The 27,823-nt window shown below is 47.3% G+C and overlaps 1 protein-coding gene across 1 annotated transcript in view; it reads right to left on the reverse strand.

Moving 5' to 3' along the window:
- Positions 1-7,378: 7,378 nt before the first annotated feature.
- Positions 7,379-27,823, reverse strand: part of LOC146209680 (sodium/iodide cotransporter-like) — a 50,178-nt gene continuing 29,733 nt past the window's right edge. Inside the window, exons 10-14 of the mRNA XM_084580917.1 lie at positions 26,591-26,677; positions 24,894-25,066; positions 8,482-8,585; positions 7,537-7,550; positions 7,379-7,471 (exon numbers count right to left, since the gene is read on the reverse strand). Of these exons, the coding sequence (XP_084437043.1) occupies positions 7,379-7,471; positions 7,537-7,550; positions 8,482-8,585; positions 24,894-25,066; positions 26,591-26,677 (471 nt within the window). The remainder of the gene's footprint in view (positions 7,472-7,536; positions 7,551-8,481; positions 8,586-24,893; positions 25,067-26,590; positions 26,678-27,823) is intronic.

The raw sequence follows: 27,823 nt of genomic DNA on the forward strand, positions 1-27,823 counted from the left end.
AATCTGTTTCTTCATTACGGCCACTTTCAAAAAGAGTCGGCAGATGCGAGCCGTCAAAATGAACCTCTTGACTTTGGCAGTCTACGGTAGCGCCACAAAACTTCAAGAAGTCCGTTCCTAAAATGATGTCATGCATAGAGTGGGGAAAGACCACGAATTCGGCTTGAAAAATCGCACCACCCACAGACACTTGCGCACTACACACACCCAGTGGCCGCAACGCCTCTCAACTCACACCACAAAACGTTGAAGCATGGTCATATTCAAGCATCACTTTGCGTCCCAACAAGCGCCTAAACTGATTACTCATCACAGACAGTCGCACCCGTATCCACCAAAGCTAATGTACACACACCATCAATGAACACACGAATTTTGTTTTTGAGCATTATAGTTGGAGGGATGTTGACACACAGCACATTTCCAGTGGCCTCACCCCCATTGGTCGTGCTGGTTAGTTTTCCTGCTGAGGCGACATGGAGCGCCGCCGCGGTGATGGAGAACGACGCGCAAGGAAGGCGGGTGGAGGAGTAACACTTCTATCAGATGCAGGGGAGTGGTCGCGTTGAGTTTCGTTATGGATGTTGCGGTAATACCCACGCTGAGTATTCGATTGCTGAAAAACGGGACTGTATTGCCGATTGTTGGGTACTGTTGGAGTCGTCGGACGGTTATAGCGAGGTGGGAACCTACTGCGGCAGTACCTGGCGATGTGACCTTCGACGCCGCAGCGGTAGCATATCGGCGGGGAAGGTAGAAAATGCTGTTGTGGATAATAGCAAGGAACAACTGGGCGCGTCGTAGTTCTGGCTGCATGCTCATACTGCTCAGGAATCCTGGTAGACCGAGTGGAAGATCTATGTGCACTTGGGGCGACGTCTTACCTTGGGGCGTCAGGCATCGGCGCATTCCGGTTGGCGAATGTATGGGAGGATAGTCAATAGAAGCTGCAACTTCAGGAGCTTGTGCAAAAGGCTGCACTGTAATCGCTTGTGGTGGTGAAGCCGGCCGTCTAGATACCCTCTGGACAGAGACCTCAGCAGATTCGTGCAGCGGGAATGAGTTGAGCCGCAGGAGTTCTTCTCGCACGATTTGCCGGATCGTTGACGGAAGATCTAGTTGGGCAAGGTCATCAAGGCTGGCCACGGTAGGCACGTCGGCCAGCCGCCCAAATTTTGGCGCAATACGACGCGTTTTGAGACCTTGAAAACCGCGGATGTGTTTAATAACATCGGAGACGGTTTCAAGGGTGTCTTTGGCAATAAAAAGTTGTACACGTCAGCCGCGATGCCCTTCAAAATGTGGCTGACTCTGTCTTCTTCGGGCATGCTGGAATTCACACATTTGCACAATCTGAGGATCTGTTCCGTATAAGTGGTACAAGTTTCATCCTGCAATTGAGCTCTTTGAGCAAGGGTCTGCTCAGCCCGCTTTTTGCTCGCTACAGAGTCACCAAAACGCTGTTTTATCTCGGTGGCACACCATTCCCAAGTTGTATTGTCCTCATTATTCTCGAACCAGATCATAGCCGTGTGAGTTAGAAAGAAAACGACATTTGTGAGCATGGTGATAGGGTCCCACCGGTTGCACCGACTAACTCGTTCATAATGAAGTAGCCACTTCTCAATGTACTCACCTTCTTCTCCTGCAAGCGGTCGTGGTTTCCGATAAGGCTTGGTAATAGAGCTGGAGGGGGCAAGCCTGTCACCAGCCTGGCTTGCAGTGTCGCGGCTGGCACGGTTAGATTCGGTGTGGTACATGATGGTTGGAAGCGGTGGCAGTCCAGCGAGGCGGCAATTACGTTGAAACTCAAGTTGGTCTTGCTGCGCCGTACTTAGGGATCGAACGGAGCACCTTGCACCAAGTTGTTGCGGTGAAATAGCAAAGGGGGTGTTTATTTACAGTGATATGGCAGTGGGATAAGGTTGTTGTTGTTGTCCAAATAACTTATGGCACATATCCACAGAGGGGGATCGACCAAGAATTGGGTAGCAAAGAATAATGTTTTTTTTTAAATATACTTGCATAAAAAAGATGATTTGAGGGATAGAGGAAAGGAAACAAAACGGGAAATAAGTGGAATATAAAATGAAAAGTGGTAACACTCACGGGAGATTGACACTACAATTCTAGAACAAGAGATGTTTAAATATTTAGCAAGGCAAACGATTTGAGTCCAGTAAAAATTTTGCATGGCGGTAAAAACAGACCTGTGACTGTGCCCAAGGATGGTGGCGCCAAATGATAGCAATGTCGGGCTGCATAAACAAAGGCCAAGCTGTTGCAATGGCCTTTCCATCAACTGTTTTCTCAGCGTAGTGAAGCGGCGGCAAAACAACAAAAACCGATCTAATTATGTTTCTTGTTCACCGCAAAATGCGCAGACGGGAGACAGTGCCAAACCAGACCTGTAAAGACAGAAATTTAAAGGTGGGATACGGCATCGCAGTCTTGTTAGTGAAATCTCAAGTTGCCGTGAATGACATAATTTTCTATTCCAAGAATAATTTAGATGCAGGTAGTCATCAGATCTTAAAAGATGTCCATTTTTTATATTTAATAGAACGTTTCTTCGAAACCTCGCTGCGGTGATGTACGCGGTCGCCTGAAGGATAGATAATACGGGACTCTTAAGGGACTCTTTTGCCAAATTGTCAGCATATTCATTTAAAGTCACATTGCTGTGGCCTGGTACCCATACCATATGGACAATTTTCAAATGTCTAGGGATCAGGGAGACAAAGGGTTTTACTATTGCAGAATCCCCCGACGAAGAGAGAGATGAACACGAGGATAGAGAGTCGGAAATTACAGCCACTTTAGAAAAAGAGGAGTCTAATTTCCGTAAAGCGAGTACCACCGCCAGAAACTCCGCTTCAAAAATTGGGGTGAAGTCCGGATGCCGGACAGAAAAAGACCAGTCTAAATGTGGACAATATATACCCACCCCCGCCTTTTCATTACTTTGAGATGCGTCAGTAGCTGCAACTAAATTAGAAGAAAGGCTTCTTAAATGATCTTTTAATAATCTGTTTAGAATAACGGATGATAAGTTTTTAGCATTATTCGGGAATATGTCGTCAAAGACAATTTCAATAGATGAACCGATGGTTTGTGTGGGTAGAATACTAGGAAGAGAAACATTTAAAGGGTCCAGCAAATTTTTGACCATAACAACCTGCGGGGTGTGAAATTTAGGCCAATGGACACCGAAAAAGGAGGTCTGTTGACAGCAAAAAATAGTCATAGATAGGTGAAATTCTGATTCATATATCCTTAAGTACGTCTGAACGGTTAGAATGTGTAATCTATATATCAAGGGTGGAATCCGGGCTTCAAGGTAGAGGACATTGTTGGCAACAAATTTCGGAAGTCCAGACACAACCGAAGCGCTTCTCGCTCCTAGAGAACAAGCGGTCGAATTTTATAAGCTGCTGATCCTGAAAACAAGACTGAACCGAACTCTAAAGTCGGACGCACATGCATAACATAAATCATTAAAAGGACATCTCTCCGCATTCCAGACCTGGGACGACTAATTCGGCGCAACATGCCCATGGCCCGAGCCCCTTTCGCAGCAATATGGTTAATGTGGGGCTGCCATGAAAGATTATCATCATAAGTGACTCCTAAATACTTTAATGATTTAACCTGTGGTATTATTTGCTGCTAGGACATGGGCAGGACATGTAGGGCGAAGAGAGGATAACCAATGGTCGCTGAGGGTAACAAACTGGATTCCAAGGGGAGGAAAGCGTAGCAGGGGGCGGCAGAAAGTTAGGTGGGCGGATGAGATTAAGAAGTTCGCAGGGGTCAAGTGGATGCAGCTAGCACAGAACCGGGTTAAGTGGAGAAATATGGGAGAGGCCTTCGCCCTGCAGTGGGTATAATCAGGCTGATGATGATGATGATGATTATTTGCTGCTGATACATTACAGACAGACTTACAGAATCTTTTATATTGAATACGAGGACTGCGCTTTTGTTTACATTTAATGTGAGACGCAAGCCACGCAACCAATTCTCAATAGAGGTCAGGTACGTTTGCAAGTGGAGATAAAGGAATTGAATATCCGATGCAGTTGCAAAAAACGCAATATCATCCGCATATACGTAAGTGCGAACGTCACGATTAACTGGTATTGAGCTGAGTAGTATGTTGAAAAGGACTGGTGAAAGGACTGCTCCTTGCGGCACTCCCCTGGCTTGCTTATATCTGCCAGAATGAACGCCGTTTAATGCACAGTAAAACTCTCGGTTTTGGAGGAATTCGGATATCCAGGCTACTAAATAATGTGGAAACTGAAGAGATTTTAATTTTTGCAATAGTATGCTATGCTCAACGCTATCATAGGCCTTGGCTATATCTAGCGTTATCAAGGCAGCATGCATTTTTTGGCTACGCGCTAAACGAACTCGACTCTCGAGATCAGCATGTGCATTCCAGATGGAACACTTTTGACGGAAACCAATTTGGCAAAGGCTGAGGATATTTTCTTTATTCATGAATTCCGAAACACGTATAAGTATGACTCTTTCAATTAATTTTACAATGTTTGATGTTAATGGTCTAATATGGTCTAATATTTTCAATGGACAAGGCACCGTCTTTATTCTTAAGTAAAGGAATTATTTTGGCAAGTTTTCATTCTGGGTGTATCCAAGCATGTTTGATGGAATAATTTACTAGCGCTAACAACGTCTCAGGTGATTTGTCAAAAAACATTAACATTTTTGAAGTTACTTGATCAGGACCGGGAGCAGCGGCTGGTAATCTCATAACTATAGGAGAAAGCTCAGAAACGGAAATTTGAGGATTATTATTAGCTGGTTCCATTGGCATTACAGATATCGAGTCCGAAGGAAGTGCAGACGAGAAACGTTTCTCCAGTCCTTTGGCAATTGTTTCACTTGTGTCTATTGCTTCATGGGGAGTCAAAATAAAGGAATGTAGATTTTGTACTTGCGGAATCTTTTTCCGCGAGCGTAAAAAACTAAAAAGAGCAGTTCGATTGCCAGATTTAGAGAGGAAATCAAAATGCTTAGCATCATACTCGTCCTTCGCTTTTGCAACTGTACGTTTAAAAGTAGCTCCAGTGAACTTGTAATCCTGCCAGTTTTTCGGGCACTGGTTGTGGAGAAGCTTTTTCCATGCCGCCTTTCTACGTCTGTAATCTCGGGAACAATCAGCATTCCACCAAACAGCTGAAGTATTCACCTTTGAGCTCCGTACTAAGATCTCAGACTTCTTACGGCAATCCTCAATCACCGAGCATAAGCATAAGGTGAAGCCTTCTAGCCCCAGGCACCAACGCTTTCTCCTCTTCTTCTCCCAGACCAGCACAATATCCTTTCTCATCGTCAGTGGCGTGACAATATTTTTTTTATATTTCTAGCGCTTCTTTGGAGTTGTGAGATGTTTTGGAGGTTACGAAGATCACCCCACAATTACTCACTTTGGACGGATGTTTAGACTGCTTAGCCTCTACACACCTCTCAAGGTGGCCATAAAAATCAACTGCACAGGTGAAGTGGACCCAGTCTTTGTTGTGGTTGACGAAAACCTAAACAGTATGAGGCTGGACGCACTTTGCAGGAAACAAATCCGTGAGGAAGAGCTGAGGAAGATTATCAGTGAAACTGACTTGCAAGAACCAAGGATTGACGACAGGCTCCAGCACAGGTACAGCCGCCCCACTGTATTATCTTGCAGAGTACGTTGTTAAGAAAATCCGCTAGTTTAGTACTTGGGATTGTTGCCTGATGACCTGTGTGTCAACGCAGCATGCGCTGCCAGCAGCTGTACAGACCGAAATGAGATCATTTAAGCCTGGTGCTCTGCAGCACCCATCGGGTGCTTTGTCCAGCATGATCAATGCAAACGAATGTGCCATTGAAGAAAAGACGAAGACGAAGTTTTCGGAGATCTGTTTTGGTCAATTTCAGAGAAACTTTCAAAAATGGGTCTGGTGAAAGTAGGATGCAGCCTTCATTACGAAAAGCTGAGTGTTCGCGTGATCAAATTCTATTTGACTACTCGTATGTATTTTTATTCTGTGTTCGTTCAACAGCATGAGAGCTCCAGCATACAAGTAAAGGCAGCCAGGAAGCGAGCCAAGCTTATGTAGTGTTTCTCTGAAACGGCCGCAAGGTTGTACGCACAGTACAGGGCCATGTACTATGTCTTTTATTTCAACCTTGAGCAATAAAAGGATTGTGTGCCCAATGCTAGTGTATATAGTATCCGGTCCGCATGTTGCATGCTATGCACGATTTCTGGGAAAGAATGTGTGCCAAGTGTAAATACTGTGCTCGGCTGAATTAAAGAATGCAAGATGAGCATTTGGCTTGAACTCTTGAAATATTGTGCAAAATTGTATTTCACTTAGCGAGCGCCGGCTATTTTCCTGTATCCTAGCACACTTGAGTATGTAGAAAAAAGATGAACAAGCCGCAGGTAAGCGAGGTGAATGATGGCCCTCTCATTGTCTCGCTACACTCGTTTACTATAGGTAGCTACAAACAATCCGAATTACGGTAAAGATTCTCTAAGAATTACCTACTGCGGTAACCCAGTAGTGTCGTCACGCTACAAATCCTGAGATCGCGGTTGTAATTCTCGGCCGTATTTTGGGGAGGCGGAGGGCATGCGCGTGCTGCTCTTAACTCGGGCCAATATGCCTATTGCCATCGCGCTACTAATCCTGAGATCGCGGTTTTCATTTTCATTCTCTGGCACGGCCGATTTTCTTATCTTTACTGAGAGTGGCTTCCTGTACGCCACGACGCCTCTTTTTGTCACGCCGTGTGGTGGATTTGCCGGTCCCTACGGTCGCGGAACTCTCCCTGACTCGCCCAGATGGCGAGTGTTTGTGCTATTCACCTATGTTAAACGAAGGAGCTGCGCAAATGAAACTTCGCGAGGACAAAGATGTTCACTGCACAGCGCGATAGTGTGTTGCTGTTTTACAGGAGCCGTGATCAGGTGCACAGTGAAAGCACAGTGAAAGCACAAGCGAAGGCTCATGACACGACACTTATGGTGAAACAACCATAGTTGGGTCGCAGGATGAAGATGGCCGATTCCATTCTCAATCCTCCACCGACTTCAGGCAAATGTAGGTTTAAACACTGCGTAACATAACAAAACCACGTGGGGCAATAGATGACCACCATTTCACCACCACTTACCTTTTGAGTCTGATATTTGACAATGTGACTCATTCTTTGACCTTGACATGAAAAAAAAAACGAACATTGACATTGAAACCAGCGCTATCGCACGATATTCCATGATTCCACTATAGCTAGACCATCGGTAATTTTTAAAATGAGATTTATTGCACATTTTTAAATTTCGGAACTGCGAGTATCTTGACTAAACATCAGTTTCTCTAATCTGTACCAGGAGGTTTTCATCTTCGTCATTTGAATCATTCTTGATCTTCTTGAGCTTTTCAGAAGGCACATCCTGTAAGTAACATATGACACAATTCAGCTACCCCTTTTTAACACTTTCATTCCAATACAACTTACCTGCTTTCCCTCTTCTGTGCAAAGATGCCGCCTTTTCCTCCATATGCGGGTTATAAGGTCGCTGCATAATTCTGGTTGCTCAGCAGTCTTCGTCGTTTCGCCTAAAGGCGGAAAGATGTTAAATCTTCAATGTTTCATTTTACCAATTTGAATGTGCCCTACGTTCGATACATATTTCAAACACACATAAAAGTAGGCTGACACCTGCTATTCTTTCACTCAGAAAATATCTGAAACACGAATAAAAACAGATAGCTCAAGCTGACCACTGATTTCACGCTTTCTCTGCAGTGGTTCCACAGCACCCTCAATTATACAAATAAAAAAAAAGGAAAAATACTTTAGTACTTGCATAGCCCATAGGGGCGATGACAGGGTCGTTCGATGTATTGCCGTTTTATACTTCTATGACTATTATATAGGTCTCTGATCCTACTGGCAAAGGTTTAGTGCCTAGCGCGTGGCGCATATTAAAAAAAAAAACACGATAGAAATCGGAAAGCTCCTCACACCGAAAGCGACCGCCATTTTGGAATGCTCGTGTGATGTCACAAAGTATACGCGGCGGAGCATATAGGCTGCAATATCAAAGGGCACGTCTATCCCTTATTTTGACGATTGACATAGTGGTCGCCCCTCATGCAGAAGTGCTTGATAAAGATGTTGCCTCATGAAATCGATGTAGAGTAGGGCATGCTTTAATCAAGAGAAGACACTGACAGTCAGTGGGCTGCACGGTTAAAGGTTCCTTTGGATATCGACTCAATTTTCTGTCGCATATTACAAAGGCGATGACACCAGTAGTTTCGACTGTCGCCTATCGTCGTAGTGTGAAGTTCTACGGCTCCGCGATTCCGAGTATGATCAAAATAGCATTCAGTGTCGCCACAGCGAAAGCTTATTAAGAAAATGCGTAAAACGTTTACAGCTACATAACTGTAGTACCTGTGAGGGCACTGAGTAGTACGCCAATCGCCACAGTTGCTAATGTTGCAATTACGCTGCTCCATAAGTACGACAAGCGGAAAAGGAAGAACGTGTCATGAGATCTGAAAAGCAAACAAAACAAGGTTAACAACGCAGGCTCTACAGAACAACCGTTCACCTCCTTGTTACAGGTGAGAACCTTTTATAACTTTTGCAAGGTTATAGCAGTAAACTACTCAGGAATAGCATCAGCTTCAACAGTTTCATTTGTATCAGCAGCCGCACACAATCAGGAAAAAACAGAAGGAGTTAGGACAGATTCCTGCCTGTCTGTCCTATCTATCTGTCAGTCCTATCTCCTTCCCTTTTTTCTTGATTGTGTGCGCGCTGCTGATACAAATGGATCACAACCAAAAATACCGGCGGTTCGTGATATTCAAGCTTCAACAGGAAGGCGCGAAAATCGAGCAGAAATATTATCGACCTTGTCTATATCCGCCACTACAGCTCAATATCCTAAGACCGGTAGCGATTACGAAGGTGAGATGCAACGCGAGCAATAAGAAAATACATAATGTCATGTCAGGCGTTAGGGGTTAAACCAAGGTTTATTGCTTCAAGCGGAAAATACGTCCGTGCCGAAACACATCACCTCCATACTCATAAGTCCGCTGCGCTGATTACCGGCTCAATTCAGACACCGCACCACACCGCACCACAGATCAAACATGCTTTATCCATTGTCCCGACCTTTCTCTCCACCCCTTCCCGCACACCTAGCCTCGACCCCGAATCACCGCCTCGCTACCCTCGTAACCACCGGGCACCTAACATCCTCCCCCCTCTCCCTTAATATGCGCACATGATCAACCTGAATGGTATGGTGTGAGCTGATCCACGTTAGCTTTCCTACACTGTCCGCGCGTCTGAGGATCTCTAAGCTTGTGTTCGAGGTAGGTCCCACTCGGGCCGCAATCATAAATGGTCCATTCCATCACGGCGCTAGTTTGCAATGCCCTTGGCGGCATTGCTGAGGGTGTGACAGTCGCGGAGGACCAAGTCCCCCATTTCAAACTCGTAGGGCTTGCATCGTTTGTTGTACTGTCTCTTTTGCATTTCCTTCATCTTGCTCTGGTGATCACGACCGAAGTCCAAAGAATCTTGAACGGTTTTTGAGTCTTCCGCTTCATATTCGTGGGTGGATGGGCCCCGGCTTCTTGGAGGGGACAACAATGCTCATGGAATGCGCAGGTCTTTTCCGAAGCAGATGTAAGCTGGTGTGTACCCTCTGACTGCGCTTTCTGAAGTGCGCATGGCAAGGGTGATCTCCAGGAGAAGATTGTCCCAATCGCGGTGGCTATCGCAGTATGCCATGACACCCCGTTTCACTACAACTTTGTGCCTCTCCAGCGGTTACCTCACTGGTCTATACGGAACTGTATGGCGGTCAGTGATGCAGCAGTGGCGCATCACTTACTTCCACCCCTTGCTAACGAATGGCTTCCCATTGTCACTGGAGATGCTGTATGGGACACCATGTCTGCAGAAAAGTTCGATAAGTTTGTCGAATATGGCTTGTGAGGTTTGAGCACGAAGGGGGAACAATTTTACAAACTTCGTAAATTTGTCCAGCACAACGAAGATAAACCTGTGGTAGCGAGGTGTGATAGGATGCTGATAGGAAGAGGTCCAATGATGTCGATAATTAATTCTTGCATAGGTACTGTTTCCCATGACTTGCACATCAGACACTCGTCTTCGGTCGTCGTGGCTTTAGTCTCTGACATGACTGGCAGGAACGGACATACCGGTAAACATCCGCCCGAATTTTAAGCCAAAAATACTGCTCACATATGCGTTTGCAGGTCTTAAAGTAGCCGGTATGGCCGTTGAGAGGATGGTCACATCCGAAACGCAAGGCTTCTGTTTGGAGCTGCTCAGTGATCCACAGTGCCCTCAGATTGTCACCAACATGCAAAAGGGCACCGTGTGCGTCAACCTCACTTTCGCCCCGTAGGTCTTTTACTAGTGCGGCCGTTTTGATGTCCTTATAGGGAGACAGTTTCTGTCAATGTAGCCGAAGATGTCCCTAAGCAGTGTTCCCTTAACCTGTTCTGCCGCCAGTGCATGAAGGACAGAAAAAGTTGCTACAGCAGACTCCTGTACAGCTACTGTCTCATCAAAATTAATAAAGCTAACGAGCTCTGCCACTACCACGGGAAGAGCTCCTCAGCCACTGATGGCAATATTTGGTGATTTTCTGGCCTAGGAAAGCGACATAACGTACCTGCTGGTATGTTAGGTTTGCCTCTCCGATGTATAATAGTGCTGTTGAAATCCTGGAGCCGAAGAACCCATCTTCGTACTCTGCTCGATGTTTGCTAGGTGCGGAACATCCATGCGGGTGAAGCATGGTCAATATGAACTTCTAACTCTAAAATACACGAAGGATCAAAATTTGTCCAGAGCCCACACTACAGCCAGGCCCTCCCAATCATGCACACTGTAGTGCCGCGAAACATTAGAAACTCTATTTGTTGCTTTTCAGTAGCCGCCAGCATGCGGCCTTGTTATTCTTACTCTGACACACTTATTTTTTTAATGACGTTGTTTATTGCCTTATTCTGTATTTTTTGTTTGTTTATGCTAGTTGGTACGAGACGCAAATTTATCAGATTTTCTGTCGCGCAAGAAGCGATGAGAAGCATCTCGAAGATTCCCGCCACTCGCGTGTGTTTCTGCAATGTCCCAGGTTGTGCTAATCCTAGTGTGCGGTTTTATCTCGATGTTTCTTAGCCGCCTTTAAATTAAGCGTCGCGTGTGCTGCGGGTATTTGTAGATCGACGACCACTGAGCACGATTGTTGCTATGGCGCCGCCGATTATTTAGTTCCTTTCCAGGCGAAAGTCAGCCCAATAAGGAGAGATTCCTGTGAATATTAAGTCTTCTCATTTTTTACCAACGGCATTGTCGCCAACAACGTGACAATAGTTATTTTCAGCAGCAGATAACGCCCAGCTAATGAACGATACTGAACGCAGAACTCCGTTTGGCTTCCTGAAGCAGGACAGCTACAATGTCAAGTCCACTAGCAACTGCCTCAATGATAAAAGGGCGTTTGAGGTCAGGCAAGCTGAGTAGTGCTGCCACTAAAAGCTGGTGCCTAAGAGTGGTGAAAGCTACTTCCTGATACGGGTAAAAGTGCATGGCATATCCTTCCGGAGAAGTGACGTTAAGTTCGTGGCTGTGACCAAGAAATTATACAGAAAACTGCTGTAGTACACTGTCAGTACGAGGAAAGCTTGTAAGTGCTTTGTGTTCTGCGCATGCGGGAAACTCTGCATTGCTAGCACTTTCTCTGGGTAGGGGCAGCAGTTCTAGGGGAGAAAATATGTCCAAGAAACTTCAGGGTGCGTTTGGAGAGCTGAGCTTTACCTGTGTTTATTGTGAGGCCACCCACTTGTATCCGCTTCATTACCCCTTGCAGATTTCTATGTGCACCTCGAAGTACTCCGAGTAGATGAGCACGTCATCAAGGAAGGCCATACACTACTTGTGCTTGATGCCTTGCAGGATCTTGTCCATTAGCATTTTGAAGGTGGCTGGGGCTCCGACCAGACCAAATGACATCAGCGTAAACTGGAATGAGCCTTGAAAGTATAAGGAGGCGGTCTTGGGGAGGTCCTTCGGAGCTACCTGAATATGAAAAGCCCTGCGACAAATCGAGGCTGGTAAACCACTGCGCTATTCCTACTTGTGTGCGCACCCAGTCTGTTCTTGGTATAGGGTACACTGGTACCCTTAACTTGGCATTCAGACTCCTGTAGTCGATTGTGAAGCGGTATCCACAAGTTTTGTGGCGACCAAGACCAAGTGCTTGTACTGGGTTATATAAGCGCCTCGTTGAACACCTCTTGAAGGCACTGATCCATAACCTCTCTTTTCTTGGCATTCACTGAAGCTTGCAGCGTGCTGGTACATTGCCTTCCGACACAATTTGTGCTCCATGAGGGTGGGGAGTCCTGGCTTTTTATTAAAGATGGCAATCATCCAAAACTTTTAATACACGCCTCTCCGAGTCATCATGCTGGCTACTCACTGTACTCTCGGTGTGTTGTGGCACGGGTTCTTGAAAGAAGGTGGCCAGTGCACACACATCATCGGTCGATGCCGACTGTGTAGGCATAGTAACAGGCGGACGCACAAACTTGACGAGAAAATACGGGTCTGTGTCAACTGTCCAGTCATCATGGCCCTTATGAATACACATGTCTGATGCTACGAGGAAGTCTCTTCCTAGAACTACATCCCGACACAATCCCATCATGTGCAAAAAGCGTTGCTTGCGACAGGCTCCTGCCCAATGAATCCTGCATTGCACCGACCGAATTGCGCCAGTCCACCCTGTCGCTAGACGGAGAGAATGAGATTCTTTTCCAGGAATGGCACTTGCTAACTTTGCTGCTGCCATAACAGTGTCACCGAAAAGGCTTACACGTGATCCAGTATCAAGGAGTGCGAATAATACCAGATTGTCAACCGCTATTTCAAGTAGGGGCTCTTTCCTTCCAGCCGTAGCTGCCACTTGCAGCGTTGCGGTGTAGGTGCCGGCAGGAGCAGCATCTACATCCGAGCGTTTTCCGGGGAGTTGGCTCTAATATTCCCTAGAATGTTGCATCGAAAGCAGAGAGCCTGTCCTCTTGACTCCCTCGAAGCACAATGCCTAACAAAGTGGCCTGCACCTTCACAACGATGGCAGAGCTGTTGCTGAGAGTTCGGTCGAGGTGGCTCGGCCATGCTACTTGTTGGATGCCGCCGAATACTGCTGGGAGGCAATGTGACCGAATTTGTTACATTGCCTATGCCACTTCCATTACCCACTGTTTACGGCCAGCGGTCACTTGGTGCAGGCATGATTGCGAAATGGGTAGTTTGCAAAGCTTTTGGGAGCAAAGGCCACTGATACCCAGGGACATTTAAAAAGCTGTGGTTGCTTTGTTGCCTTTTTGAGGTGCTGCAACGTGGTCGCAAAAGGCTAGACCTTGGGCCACTTGGTTACTTCGAGAAGGGGGTGGCACGTAGTTGCGGCAGTTCCACGCCTTCTGCATCAATGTTCCCGCCGCCTTTGCCATATCGCGGAGGTCCTTGAGCTGCATGTTTTCCACTAGATCTTGTAACTGCAGGTGCGTGAGTTCCCTAGCTGTACGAACTTTTTCCTCTTCAGATACCGGCTGTCCCATTCTTTCATAACATTCCGCTATCAGGTGAATGAAGTGGTGGAGATTCTCCTGCGGGTGCTGCATGCGCCGCTGCAGCTCCTCTTGAAGGAGCTTTTTGGCGCTTTTGGGTTTTGGAAGGAGCTTTTGGGTTTATAGTTGGCGGACACGAACTCAGCCTGAAACTGGTGCACGAACCCTGCCCAGGTATCAAACTTGCTTGTGAAGCGCAGCTACAGTTTTGCGTTGCCTTCCAAGGCCACCGGAACCAGTTGACGCTGGAGCTGTTCTTTGATTCTAAAGATGTAACAAAACTCCTTTAATCGCTTCAAGAATTTATCGGAAGTTTGGTAGTCTTCGTAACCCGAAAACGTTGGCACCTCCGAGTAAGCGCTACTGAATCTCCAAGTCGTGGACGGCACCGTCGCCGCGTCGGTCAGTGCCGCCACGTCGGTCAGATGTAGGCCTAGCTGCGCCACCTGGCTTACTAGGCTAGAGAAATGACTGGAGTGCACCGGTGTCTGGAGAAGCAGAGATCGAACCACCCCTGCGATTCACTCCCATGCCAGGGTTGAACCGCCGGTCTGCGACAGTAGGTCCTGGATTTTACTGTGAGCCACAACTGGACGCAGCGACTGAGACTCGTCGCCTTGTTCCGCACCGCTGTCCATGCTGAAGCTTAGGACGAGCCCCCAATTTGTCATGTGGTTAAAACTGCGTTTATTGCTTCAAACGGAAAATACGCCCGTGCCATAACACGTCAGCCTTACAGTCATACGTCTGCACCGCTGACCGACGGCTTAGTAAACACCACACTGCACCACAGATCACACACGCTTCATCCATTGTCACGACGTTATCTTCCTCTCCCCGCGCACACCTAGCAGCGAACCCAAACTAGCGCCTCACTGCCCTTGTAACCGCCGCGCACCATCGTCATCATCAGCCTGACTATACCCGCTGCAGGGCGAAGACCTCTCCCATTTTTCTCCATTTTACCCGGTTCTGTGCTAGCTGCATGCACTTCACCCCTGCGAACGTCTTAACCTCATCCGCCCACATATCTTTCTGCCGCCCCCTGCTACGCTTTCCTTCTCTTGGAATCCAGTTCGTTAGCCGTCGGTTATCCCCTTTTCGCACTACATGTCCTGCCCATGGCCATTTCTTCTTGATTTCCACTAGAATGCCAATAACTTGAGTTATTTATCTGACCCGCTCAGCACGCTTTCTATATCCTAATGTAGATGCCGGGCACCTCACAGTCCTTTAGGTTTTATGAAGTCTTTTCGGTAAAGTGACACAACCATTCTCTGCTTGTAAATATCAGTGCAAGATGGCCATTGTTTGAGCTTTTGGTGAAATGTGCATGTATCAATGGAAAATATGGAGGACATTGAAGCTCGACCTTTAAGGGTACGGAGCGACAGCATATGCTACTAGTTCACATACAAGGCTCCGCTTTAACGAAGCCTCATAAACGTGCCTGCATGGCCTGGGTAAGATGAATTATATATTCCTTGCAGGCTGATCCCCCATACTGAAGAAGATGGGAGAGGATGAAACTCCTTTCAAATGACACGTTAGGCAGCACTACGTCAAGTCATAGCGCGGCCACGTCAGCTGTTAGCTCCCATCGGCAAGTGCCATGTTCTTGAATTTTCGCTCACAATGGCAGCTCAAAGGCCGAATTTTCGGTGAATTAGGCTTCTAATCCCCTTCATGGAACAGTGCCTTGTCGTGGCGGAGGGGCTTGAGAAACTCGATGGAGTCGTGAGCTCTGCTGCGTAGGGCCACCCAAGATAGACAGGTCACGGCAGAGAGCTCTCACAAAATGTGATTCACTGGAAAAGGAATGCAACCTACTCCAGTATTTCCTGCCAAGAAAATCCTATGGCCAGTCACAATAGCACTAATGATAGGGCGCCGGAAGATGAGCTCCCCAGGTTGGAAGGCGTCCTACATGTTAAACATGTTAATGGGGATGCAAAGGGCGATCCTTAGTAGCTCCAGGACGAATGAAGCGGCTGGGCTAAAGCCAAAAGGACGCTCAGTTGTGTGTGTGTCGGGAAGCGACCGGAAAGTCCGATGTCGCAAGGAGATATACAACATAGCAACATGAAATATATCTATGACACAAGGTAAACGGAATGTCGTCAAGCGAGAAATGGACAGATTGAACTTGACATCTTGGGTATCAGCGAGCTCAAGTGGACCGGAATGGGAGAATTTATTTCCGGCGACCATTATGTCTTTTATTGTGGGCATGAGTCCAGGAGAAGGAATGGGGTCGCTCTCATAGTAAACAGAAGAATGGCCAAAAGTGCTAGGGTAGAACCCCAGAAACTACACGAATGATTTCACTTCGGATCCAAAGTCACCCTTTCAAAATAACTGTTACCCAAGTCTATGTACCAACCACTACTGCTAAAGAAACTGACATTGAGAGGTTTTTATGCGGACCTGCAATGCCTTTTAGACCGCACTCCATCATCAGGAGTCCTTTTTCTCATAGGAGACTGGAATGCTAAGTTGGGGAGTGAAGAAATATCCGGAATTATAGGCAAGTTCGGTCTAGGTGAGCCAAATGAAGCTGGGCAGAGGCTAGTAGAGGTTTGTAAAGAAAACAACCTGACCATAGCGAATACTCATTTTCAACAGCGCAAGAGGCGCCTGCTATCATGGACTTCACTGGACGGTCTGTACAGGAATCGGATTGTATATATTCTCTGCCGGCAGAAATAGAGAAGCGCTATACAAGCAGTAAAAATAAGGCCTGGGGCCGACTGTGGCACCGAGAATCAGCTTCTTGTTGCCAAATTTAAACTTCGATTGAGAAAAACGCAGAAAACTAGAAGGCCTTTCAGGTATGATGTGGATCAAATGCCATTAGAATATGTTGTAGAGGTGAGGAATGAATTTCAAGAATTAGATCTAGAAGACAGAGAGCCTGAAGAGATGTGGACTGATGTTCATGATATAAAGCAAGAAGTTGCTACTAAGGTAGTTCCAAAGTAAGAGAAATGCAAAAAAGCAAACTGTGTATCTGAAGAGGCTTTGCAAATATCTGAGGCAAGGAGGATGGCAAAAGCTATGGGAGAAAGAGAAGGAGGAGGAAGATGAGGAAGAAAGGCAGGGAGGTTAACCGGTAAAAGAAATCGGTTTGCTACCCTGCACAGGGAAAAGGGGATGAGTTGATATAAAAGTATTGAGATAGGGATAGTTGAAGTTAGTACAGTCACATAACAGACATGCCACATCACATCACGTCACAGTCATATCACTTAACATAACAGCAAACTCATAGTCTTTCCATTAGGCCTGTGCGTTTTAATAAAGCAGAACAGTGCCTGGGAGGCCTTCAACGCAGGGAGAAAGAGAAAGAAACAAGGTTAATTCTCAATGCGGATTTTCAGAAAATAGCAAGGAGAGATAAGAACGCCTTCCTGAACATACAGTGCCCAGCAGTTGAGGACAATAGCCGACTGAGGAAGACAAGAGCTCTGTATAAGACAATCAAAGATATCAAAGGAAGCTTCTGTGCTATGCTGGGCGTGATAAAGGAAAAACGAGGCAGGGACCTCACTGAAGCCTCAGAGATGAAGAAGCGGTGGCAGGAATACACAGAAGAACTCTAGAAGAAGGACCCGGGTGCGCAAACCCAACATAAGACGGTTGTGATTACTGATCTCGAGCCGGGCATCCTGAAGAGTGAAAGTGAATGGGCCATAGCCAGCCTTTCTAAGAGCAAAGCTAGCGGAATTGATAGAATTCCAGCTGAGTTGCTTCAAAAACTCAAACATGACGCTGTTAACGTCCTGTATAAATTATGTCAGCAAATTTGGACAACTCTTGAGTGGCCACAGGATTGTAGGAGGTCAGGTTACATCCCCATGCCAAAGAAAGGCAGTGCCAAAGATTGTTCCAACTACCCCACGGTTCGCGCGTATTTCGCATGCTAGCTAGGTGATGTTGAAAATCCTGCAAGGTAGGCTGCAGCAGTATGTGGATCGGGAGATTCCGGACGTGGTGGCTGGGTTTCTCAAGGGCAGATGAACTGGAGACCAGATTGCCAACCTTCGCTGTATCATGGAAAGAGCAAGGTAGTTGCAAAACCCATCTACTTCTGCTTTATTGATTATGCGAACGCGTTTGACTGCGTAGATCACAGCAGATTGTGGTAAGCTCTCCAAGAGATGAGAGTTGCAATTCACTTCATCTGTCTGCTCAGGTACCTGTATAAAGGACAAGACGCCACAGTCAGAACTGGGCATGGCCTTACTGATTGGTTGGTTTGTGGGGTTTAACGTCCCAAAGCAACTCAGGCTATGAGAGACGCCGTAGTGGAGGACTCCGGAAATTTCGACCACCTGGGGTTCTTTAACTTGCACTGACATCGGAAGTTCGTTGAAAACGTGCGATGCTTGGATGCGGCGATGGCTCAGTTGCTTAATGTAGTTCCAAGGGAAGCTGCCGTGCGAACCTCTCCATGGGTTCGAATCACGTTCGTGGATGTCGGCGTCATTAGAGGATGTGTGGTTTGTTATTTATTGTCGCATCACATGGTGCGTGACGTCACACTACGAAGACGGTAGAGTGGCCTCCCTGTGGTGGAGTGGCCTCCCTTTACACCAGGAATTCCTCGGCGTGCGATCTTTCTGCGTACTAACTCTAACGTCGCTCAAGCGCAGAACGCAAGGTGACTTTTCAGCGAATGTCATATAGGTGCCAGTGTGTCACCAGGTTTCCCCAGGAGCCCTATATACTGTTACGATGAAATAAGAAGGGGTGTTTATTTACAGTGCTGATGTAGCGGAACAAGATGAAGCCTACTAGCGCCCAGAAACCAACGCTTCTTCCTCCTCTTCGGTCACACCATCACCATCCTTCCCCGTCGTCATTAGCGTGACATTTCCCCCCTACTCAGACGAAGCCCTCTGTGCGTGTTTGTGAGTTGTGCGAGGCTGACACGGCTTCAAGCGGGCAACATGACACAGTTCGGTTTTGGCAGACCGGCGACCCGATGCTGTCAGGCGGGCTATTCCATAAGTTAAATCACTAATGCGTTTGATAACCACATATGGGCCGTCATGATGGGCCAAGAGTTTTTGATGTAGGCCACGGCGCCGAATTGGACGCCATAGCCAGACTAAATCACCTACAGAGTACGTGACCCGCCGGTGACTGGCATCGTATCGAACTTTAGAACGTTCTTGTGAAGCACCAGACCGTAATCGGGCGATTCTTCGAGCTTCTTCGGCGAGACAGAGGGTCTCAGCAAGGCAGGGGTCTTCACGGCTTGTGAAGGGGAGGATAGTATCCAGAGAGTAGCGTGGTGGTCTGGCATAGAGCAGAAAAAATGGACTGTACCCAGTCATCTCATGCGTGGCGGCATTAAACGCATACGTGATGAAGGGCAGTATGGTGTCCCAGTTCTTATGCCCTGTGTCCACATACATGGCTAGCATGTTGATAAGCGTTCTGTTGACGCGCTCAGTCAAGCCATTTGTCTGGGGATGGTATGGCGTAGAGTGTCGGAAAATTACGGCGCATAAACGCATGAGCTCTTCAACCACATCAGCAGTGAATTGTCGGCCCCGGTCAGTGATGACAATTCGTGGCGGCCCGTGTCGTAAGATGACTGAGTGCAGCAAGAAAAGCGACACCTGATGCGCCGTAGCAGATGGAAGAGCGGCGGTTTCACAGTAACGTGTGAGATAGTCCACGCAGATTACAATCCAGCGATTTCCATCCACGGACTTCGGAAACGGACCTACGAGGTCAATGCCTACTTGATCAAACGGTGCTGTCGGGGTCTTCACAGGGTGCAGCAAGCCTGACGGAGTTGCAGTTGGACGTTTGTGGCGTTGACATTGCTTGCAACTGGCAACGTATTGTTCAACCGTCGAGCGCATTCTTGGCCAGTAAAATCTTTCTTGAGCACGGTGGAGTGTTCGAACCGATCCCAAATGCCCAGAAGTTGGATCATCATGCATAACACGCAATACGTCCGTGCACAACGTCTTAGGAACTACGAGTAGGTATCGCTGGCCGACAGGCGAATAACTCTTTTTCCATAGAAGGCCATCATGCACACAAAAACGGCTTGTAGGTACGTTGGCTTGGGCAAAGAGAGGCTGCAGACTGGTATCATTTTGCTGTTCCGTTTTGAAATCATTCGTGTCGGGGAACGCTGGCTCGAGGGTCGATATATAATTGTCGAAATCGTCGCTTTCAGGTCCAGTCGTGGCCATTGGCATCCTAGAAAGACAATCTGCGTCTGCATGACGCCTCCCGCTTTTGTACACCACGGCAAAGTCATATTCCTGTAACCGGAGGGCCCAGCGTGCGAGGCGACCACATGGTTCTCGAAGGTTTCGCAACCAACAGAGTGAATGATGGTCAGTTACGATAGTAAACGAACGTCCGTACAAATAATTACGGAAACGCTGCACAGCGAAAACTACAGCTAGGCATTCCTGTTCGGTGACTGTGTAGTTTCGCTCCGGTTTGCTCAGGGTACGACTTTCGTACGCGATAACATGCTCTCGTTCATCGTGCCGTTGGACAAGGACTGCACCAAGACCGATTCCACTAGCGTCCGTGTGTACTTCTGTCATTGCAGTAGGATCGAAGTGACGTAGGATGGGTTTCGATAATAAAAGAATCTTCAGTTGACGGAATGACGCGTCGCAGTCTGGTGTTCAGTCAAAAGTAGAGTTTTTGTGGAGAAGGCACGTCAATGGGTAAGCAAAGTCAGCAAAGCGATGTATAAAGCATCTAAAATACGAACACAACCCTAGAAAACTGCGCAACTCCTTCACTGTCTGCGGGGGTTTAAAAGACTCAACAGCGACAGTTTTCTGGGGATCCGGCATTACACCATCACCACTGACAAGGTGTCCTAGCACAAGCGCTTGGCGCTCTCTAAAGCATCACTTTTTAGAGTTCAGAATTAGGGCGGCGTTGTGCAGACAATTCAAGACACGTACTAGACGGTCATTGTGTTCTTGGAAGGATTTCCCAAATATGACGACATCGTCCAGATAGCAAAGACAAATGTCCCATTTTAAGCCGCGCAAAACTGTGTCCATAAAGCGTTCAAATGGGGCTGGCGCTTTACACAGCCCGAATGGCATAACATTAAACTCATAAAGGCCATCTGGCGTTACGAAGGCTGTTTTTTTCTTATCCGCAGGGTCCATTGGAATTTGCCAGTAGCCAGATCTGAGATCAAGACAAGAAAAATAGGACGCACCAGAGAGGCAGTCGAGGGCATCGTCTATGCGAGGAAGAGGATAGACGTCCTTTTTCGTAACAGAATTTAGACGCCGATAATCGACGCAGAATCGCCACGAACCGTCTTGCGTACAAGAATAACAGGGGCAGCCCAGGGACTAGATGACTCCTGTATCACCTTCTTCCGTAGCATGTCCTCCACTTGCTCATGAATGACTTTGCGCTCTGATGGGGACACGCGATATGGCTTTTGACGAATGGGATGAGCCGAACCAGTGTTGATGCTATGATGGGTCCGATGTGCAGGGCGAGAGGTTGGTCCATCTGTTTCAGAAAAGTCAAACATAGGCGAAAAAGGTAGAAGAATATCCACAAGAGTACGGCGTTGAGGTGAGCTGAGATCGGCGCTGATCATGCGGATGATCGAAGTTTCATCAGCAGGCAGAGGTACGGTGGCACTCGTAGCATCTGTGACCAAAGCAACGACGTGGGGAGCATCGGGTCCACAGGAGGCAAGCTTCAATCCCGTTGGTAAAACTGCGGGTTCGGACGATGGATTGATGGTCCATAACGAGGCACTACCGTGATGCACGGAGATCATACAGTCAGGGATAATTACATTTTTCTTCAGGCATGCTGAGTGAACTGGGTGCACCACGGCCTGGAATGAAAGCTTCTCAAGAAGTAGAACGGATACGGGGACGATCATGGCAGACAAGGGTGGAACTACGGTGTCTTCGGTAATACTAAAAACTGTTTCTTCATCACGGCCACTTTCGAAAAGTGTCGGCAGATGCGAGCCATCAAAATGAACCTCTTGGCTTCGGCAGTCCACGGTAGCGCCACAAAACTTCAAGAAGTCCATTCCTAAAATGATGTCATGCGTAGAGTGGGGTAAGCTACGAATTCGGCTTGAAAACTTGCACCACCCACAGACACTTGCGCACTACACACACCCAGTGGTCGCAACGCCTCTCCACTCACACCACAAAACGTTGAAGCACGGTCATATTCAAACATCACTTTGCGTCCCAACAAGCGCCTAAACTGATTACTCATCACAGACACAGTCGCACCCGTATCTACCAAAGCTAATGTACACACACCATCAATGAACACACGAATTTTGTTTTTGAGCATTGCAGTTGGAGGGATGTTGGCACACTGCACATTTCCAGCGGCCTCACCCCCATCGGTCGCGCTGGCTAGTTTTTCGGATGGGGCGGCATGGGGCGCCGCCGCGGTGATGGAGAACGACGTGCACGGAAGGCGGGTGGAGGAGTAACACTTCGCTCAGATGCTGGGGAATGGTCGCGGAGATTCTGGTTCTGCATGTTGCCGAAGTACCCACGAGGAGTGGATTGCTGGAAAACGGGGCTCTATTGCCGATTGTTGGGTACTGCTGGAGGCACCGGGCGGTTATAGCGTGGCGGGAACATACTGCGGCAGTACCTGGCGATGTAACCTTCGACGCCGCAGCGGTAGCATATCGGTGGGGAAGGTATAAAATGCTGTTGTGGATACGAGCCAGGCACAGCAGGGCGCATCGTAGGTCTGGCTGAATGCTCACACTGCACAGGATTCCTTGTAGATCGAATAGAAGATCTAGGTGCACTTGAGGTGACGTCATACCTTGGGGCGTCAAGCATCGACGCAGTCGGGTTGGCAAAATGCATTGGCGGGTAGTCAATAGAAGCCGCAATTTCAGGAGCTTGAGAGAAATGCTGTACTTGAATAGCTTGTGGTGGTGAAGCCGGCCGTCTAGAGGCCCTCAGGACAGAAACCTCAGCAGATTCATGCAGGGGAAGCGTGTTGATCCGTAGAAGTTCTTCGCGCACGATTTGCCGGATAGTTGACGGAAGATCTAGTTTGACATGGTCATCAAGACTGGCCACGGTAGGCACGTTGGCCAGCCGCCCAAATTTCGGCGCAATACGACGTGTTTTAAAAGCTTGAAACGCGCGGATGTGTCTAATGACATCGGAGACAGTGTCAAGGCTGTCTGTGGCGATTAAGAAGTTGTACACGTCCGCCTCAATACCCTTCAAAATGTGACCGACTCTGTCTTCCTCGGGCATGTTGGAATTGACACATTTGCATAACTTGAGGATCTCTTCTGTGTAAGTTGTAGAAGTTTCATCGGGCAATTGAGCTCTTTGTGCAAGGGTCTGCTCAGCTCGCTTTTTGCTGGGAACAGAGTCGCCAAAACGCAGTTTTAACTCGGTGGCGAACCGTTCCCAAGTCGTTAAGTTATCCTCGTTATTCTCAAACCAGGTCAGAGCCGTGTGAGTGAGAAAGAAAACGACGTTTGTTAGCATGGTAAGAGGGTCCCACCGGTTGTACCGACTAACTCGTTGATAATCGAGTAGCCACTTCTCAACGTCCTCACCTTCTTCTCCGGCAAAAGGTCGTGGTTCCCGGTAAGGCTGGGACGGAATTGGGTTGGAGTGGGCAGGCATGCCGCCAGCCTGGCTTGCAGCGTCGCGGCTTGCATGGTTTGTGTCGGCGTGGTCCATAATGGTCGTGAGCGGTGGCAGTCCAGCGATGCGGCGACTACGTCGAAGCTCCAGTTGGCCTTGCAGCGCAGTAGGTAGGGATCGAGGGGATCGTACCCCGCACCTACACCAAGTTGTTACGATGAAATAAGAAGGGGTGCTTATTTACAGTGCTGATGAAGCGGAACAAGATGAAGCCTACTAGCGCCCAGAAACCAACGCTTCTTCCTCCTCTTCGGTCACACCATCCTTCATCGTCGTCATTAGCGTGACAATACCTTAGGAGAGGAGCGTACGCTGCAAAACATTGAAACGTGCATTGGTGTGCACTATGAAGGTGTGCTGTAAAGCAAGACTGACATGATATAAATGAAAGCCCTAATGATTAAATTAATAATAAATACCTAAAATTAAGCATGATCTGCTTTAAAGGGATGGGAAAAGATGAATCCCCCTTTCAAAACTTATGAATCCGCCAGGAAGTTCCAGTTATCAAACACAGAAAATACACATATGAAAGCTCGTTGATTGGCTTTTACGCACTGCACATTAAAAACTGGCGTCTGTGGGCGAGGAATTCTGCCGAACATAACTTTTTGTGCATTAATAAATACACAAACCGCGTCTGTATTCAACAACGAGGGAGCAATGCCTCGTCCTCAGCGGCGAGCAGTGCGTTTTTCCGCAACCACTGTACACAGGGCTGGCTGAGCATGATGTAAAGCCGCCCAAATCTTTAACTGGCCTGCGTGATTCCCGCCTCTTCTGTGCTCCTGCGCTTTCGGGCGAATAAAACTTGCCAGAAGGTCAATATTAGGCAAGGGTTGTTGAGTTCTCTTATACTTTGTCATTTAGCAGATTAACTCCTTTGTAACGCCCAGAATCGCTGGGAATGCGGCCGTCACGCACGCCTGTTGAAAATTTGGACGGCTGTAAGACCCTCGCTCCACCTTTGCTTTCCGCCTTGACCTCGCGACTCTATTTGCGTACTCCCATCCTCCGCTCTGCTCCTCTCTCGCTCGCTCGGATCACATCGTCGTCACCGAAGGAGCTAACCCAAGGAGAGGATGCCTCAGAAACGTAACTTTTGCAAGTTTGGCAGGATATTAGCAAGCATTTTCAAATCTTACTGCTGTGGTGTTAAAGTTCTTATGGGCAAATTAGGGCACGCGATCTCCTCGTTTAGCCAAAACATGACAAATCGGCCATTGACACGCGATGAGTGCTCGGGATAGACCTGGATCTATGAATAAAGGTCTCATACTGGGGTTCCCCGCACAAGAGTTCGTGTTGGGGTTAAGCGGTATGATTTAGGAAGAGCTAGCTCGCAACAAAGAAGATGAACGAACCTGACGAAGCGCTTCGTCGTGTGTTTATCCTTCTTTGTCGAAAGCTCGCACCTGGTAACCCTAAACGGGGTCACCTCTGCGTCTACATTACGCCACATTCGACCATGAAAATATTGTTGGCTCAATCATCTTACTGGGTGGTTGGCGGAAAATGCACTGTGTGCGACGATGATACAGTCGCACTCCGGTTTCCGGGGCAGTAGTAAAGGGACACCGGCATTCGTGGCGGCTTCCTACCGGTGTTCATCGTCGCCACCATGTGGCAGACCTGGTAAATGACCGTGAGAAGCGTTGCCACACCAGCACCCTGCAAAATGCACTGTTTGTCATAACTGCACCAGAGCTGTGGCATTAGAAATTACGTTTTGTTATTACACACAACGCCATTATTCACAATGCTGGGGCAAACATACTTTATGTTCCCGCCGCCGCTATGGTGCAGTGGTTAAGGCGCTTGAATGTGTACCCACGGAGGCAGGTCGACCGTCGAACCCTGGCCGCGGTAGCCGCTTTTTTATGAGGGCGAAAGCCAAGGCGCCCATGTGCTGAGCTATGCCAGTGCACATTAAAGAATCCCAGGTGGTTGCAACTCCGAGCCCTCCACTACACCGTCCCTCATAGCCTTAGTCCCTTTGGGTCTTTACACCCCATAAACCAGCCAACCGTATTTCATGTTCGCCTGGAAATGTACAGCGCGTATCCTTCACTACATAATGCCCCGATAGAGTCAAAATCCTAGTATTTCTGAGAATGTGGCGTTTTGTAGCGCAGGAAATTTCGGTTCGTCACCTGGAATTACTTAACCTGCACTGATGTCTCGTAGTACATGCACGTGTCCGTTACTTTCCGACTCCATCGAAAAGCAGCTGTCGAGATCGAACTCGCGTTCTTTGATTCAGCAGTGTAGTGCCGCAAACATGGTTTACTGTAGCGACGGAGCTCTATGGTAATGAGTATGTGTAGGATAACACAGACATAATCATATTGAATAAACACACACGAATACTGACAATGTTAGAACATTTAATTGTCCCATTAGTTTTAGATGCCCCAGTCGAGCTTCTTTTTTGCATGAAATAATGGTTATCCCTTCGTTTAATTAGGTCTGCAGCATATCATGACAAAGTCCCATTGCTTCATGGGGCGATCTAAAACGTTTCACAAAGCGGTACCGCGGCAAAGCGCCTTTTTTTCGACGACGGCTGTGCAGCGGCTGCTGTAATGCTTGGTTCTCATCTGAGGCAGTGACTATAGCCATTTCCATCCTATAAAAAGATGCTTTCTGAATGCGCCGAAAACTCGCTGCCGTTACCTTTTCTTATGTGGTGTTAGCTAGCGATCATTATGGCGCACGCAAACAACACACTTTTGCGCATGCGCTTTCCGGACTGCCGCTCCCGCTTCGACACAATACCACCTAAAGCACTTTTGCGGAGGCGCGGTCTGTTGACTACTGCCCGCAACTAAAGGAAAACCGCTTTAATGGGTAATAGAGCGATGCCGCAGGTGTCTTTCTAGAGGGGGCGATGTGGAGCATGTCTGGAATACACACGCATGAGCAGATCGCTTGGTGAATTTGCCATATTAACGCCGTCGTGTCATACCCTTAGGCGGAGTTAAGGTGTCCCCATACTATACTGAGCTCTCCATAAACGTGTTGCGTGTGTGTAAAATGTACTGCGCGTAAAATGTCGCTTTATCCGTCTACACGCGTCTCAATTTTGATAAAAAAAAAACAAGTACAAAATGATTTAAATTTTCCTCTTTTTGTTCTACACCTCTGTGATGCCCAGTGGTGAAAACAGCAATATAAGAAAGAAAATATACAAACCTTTGAGTGGACGAACGGAAACAACACAGCTAGAAGGCATAAGCCCACGAATGGTCCAGTCAGTCCCGCGCTGACCATCATAAATATCTGTCAGAAAAGAAATCACTGAGAGCCATTACATAGATAGCATGGAGCCAATGACGGTTGTAAGAGACCTTGATTCTTGTTCAGTGAAGAATACTGATTGACAAACTTAACTGCGTCCCTCAGAAGGCTGCTCGTGTGAAACTTATTCTACCTGAACTGCCGAGAAGCATCGGAAGAATTCAGACAGCGTATTTCCTTAAATTACCCATATCGACTTGGTAACAACATACAAGTCCCTCAGTCTTTACCTTCATTCTGACCTAACGTGACCCCCCACCCTCCGACCCGCGCCACCTCCCCCCACTCTAACTTATCCTTGCACCTGTCGGCCGATTGTTAGTTTCTATGAAAGAAAACTTGAAGCATGTTCCTTTCCATTTCCGATTACGTGCTTGTACGCTCTCTTTCGACCAAAAATTGAACATGCTTCGGTTATTTGGAGCCCTCACTAAGCATATTTAATAAACGACCTCTAATCACTGCGGAACCACGTAGTACGTTTCATTTACGCCTATTCACGTTTTATCAGCATCACAGCCTTGAAAACAAAACACGCAGATTTTTCTGAATTACATCTTCGTTTTTAATAAGCTGTATCATCAATAAGCGCTCCATTAGAAATTTGCCTTTGTCCATTTGTGAATGGCACGATCATATTTCCAAAGTCCCGTCGTACAGTTAACTATCACATAATGTGTTTTTGCTTCTTTCTTCATTGAATTCGAGGCTTTTCTAGTTTTCATCACTTGCCTGTAACGCCTTCACCCTATGCAATACCTCTATCGATTAGGGCCCTTTGGTGTTTTCTACATAAATAAGAGCGCCAGAAAAAGCAACACGTGGACAGCACTTTATGACATCATTTCTTGATCAAAGGGAGTTAACTGAATAAGTGTGTCATTCAAATTTCGGCTATGGCTTCTGCCTATTGCAGTGACATTAACAAACTACAGAAGATATTTGTGCCTATGAACTTAGGCCTGTAGCTCTGGAAAAGCTAAACACAATTTCTGTCGGTAGCAGCCTGACCCGCTGCGAAACCTCCAGAGTGAAAAAGCGTGGTCTGATGAACAGAAAATTTCATTTGCCCACTATCATGAACATCAAACAGAATGAAGGAATATATGAATGAATGAACAAACGCAC

This window comes from Amblyomma maculatum, chromosome 1 (genome assembly GCF_055883805.1).
Source record: "Amblyomma maculatum isolate TAMU_Amacu chromosome 1, ASM5588380v1, whole genome shotgun sequence".
Lineage (NCBI taxonomy): Eukaryota > Metazoa > Arthropoda > Arachnida > Ixodida > Ixodidae > Amblyomma > Amblyomma maculatum.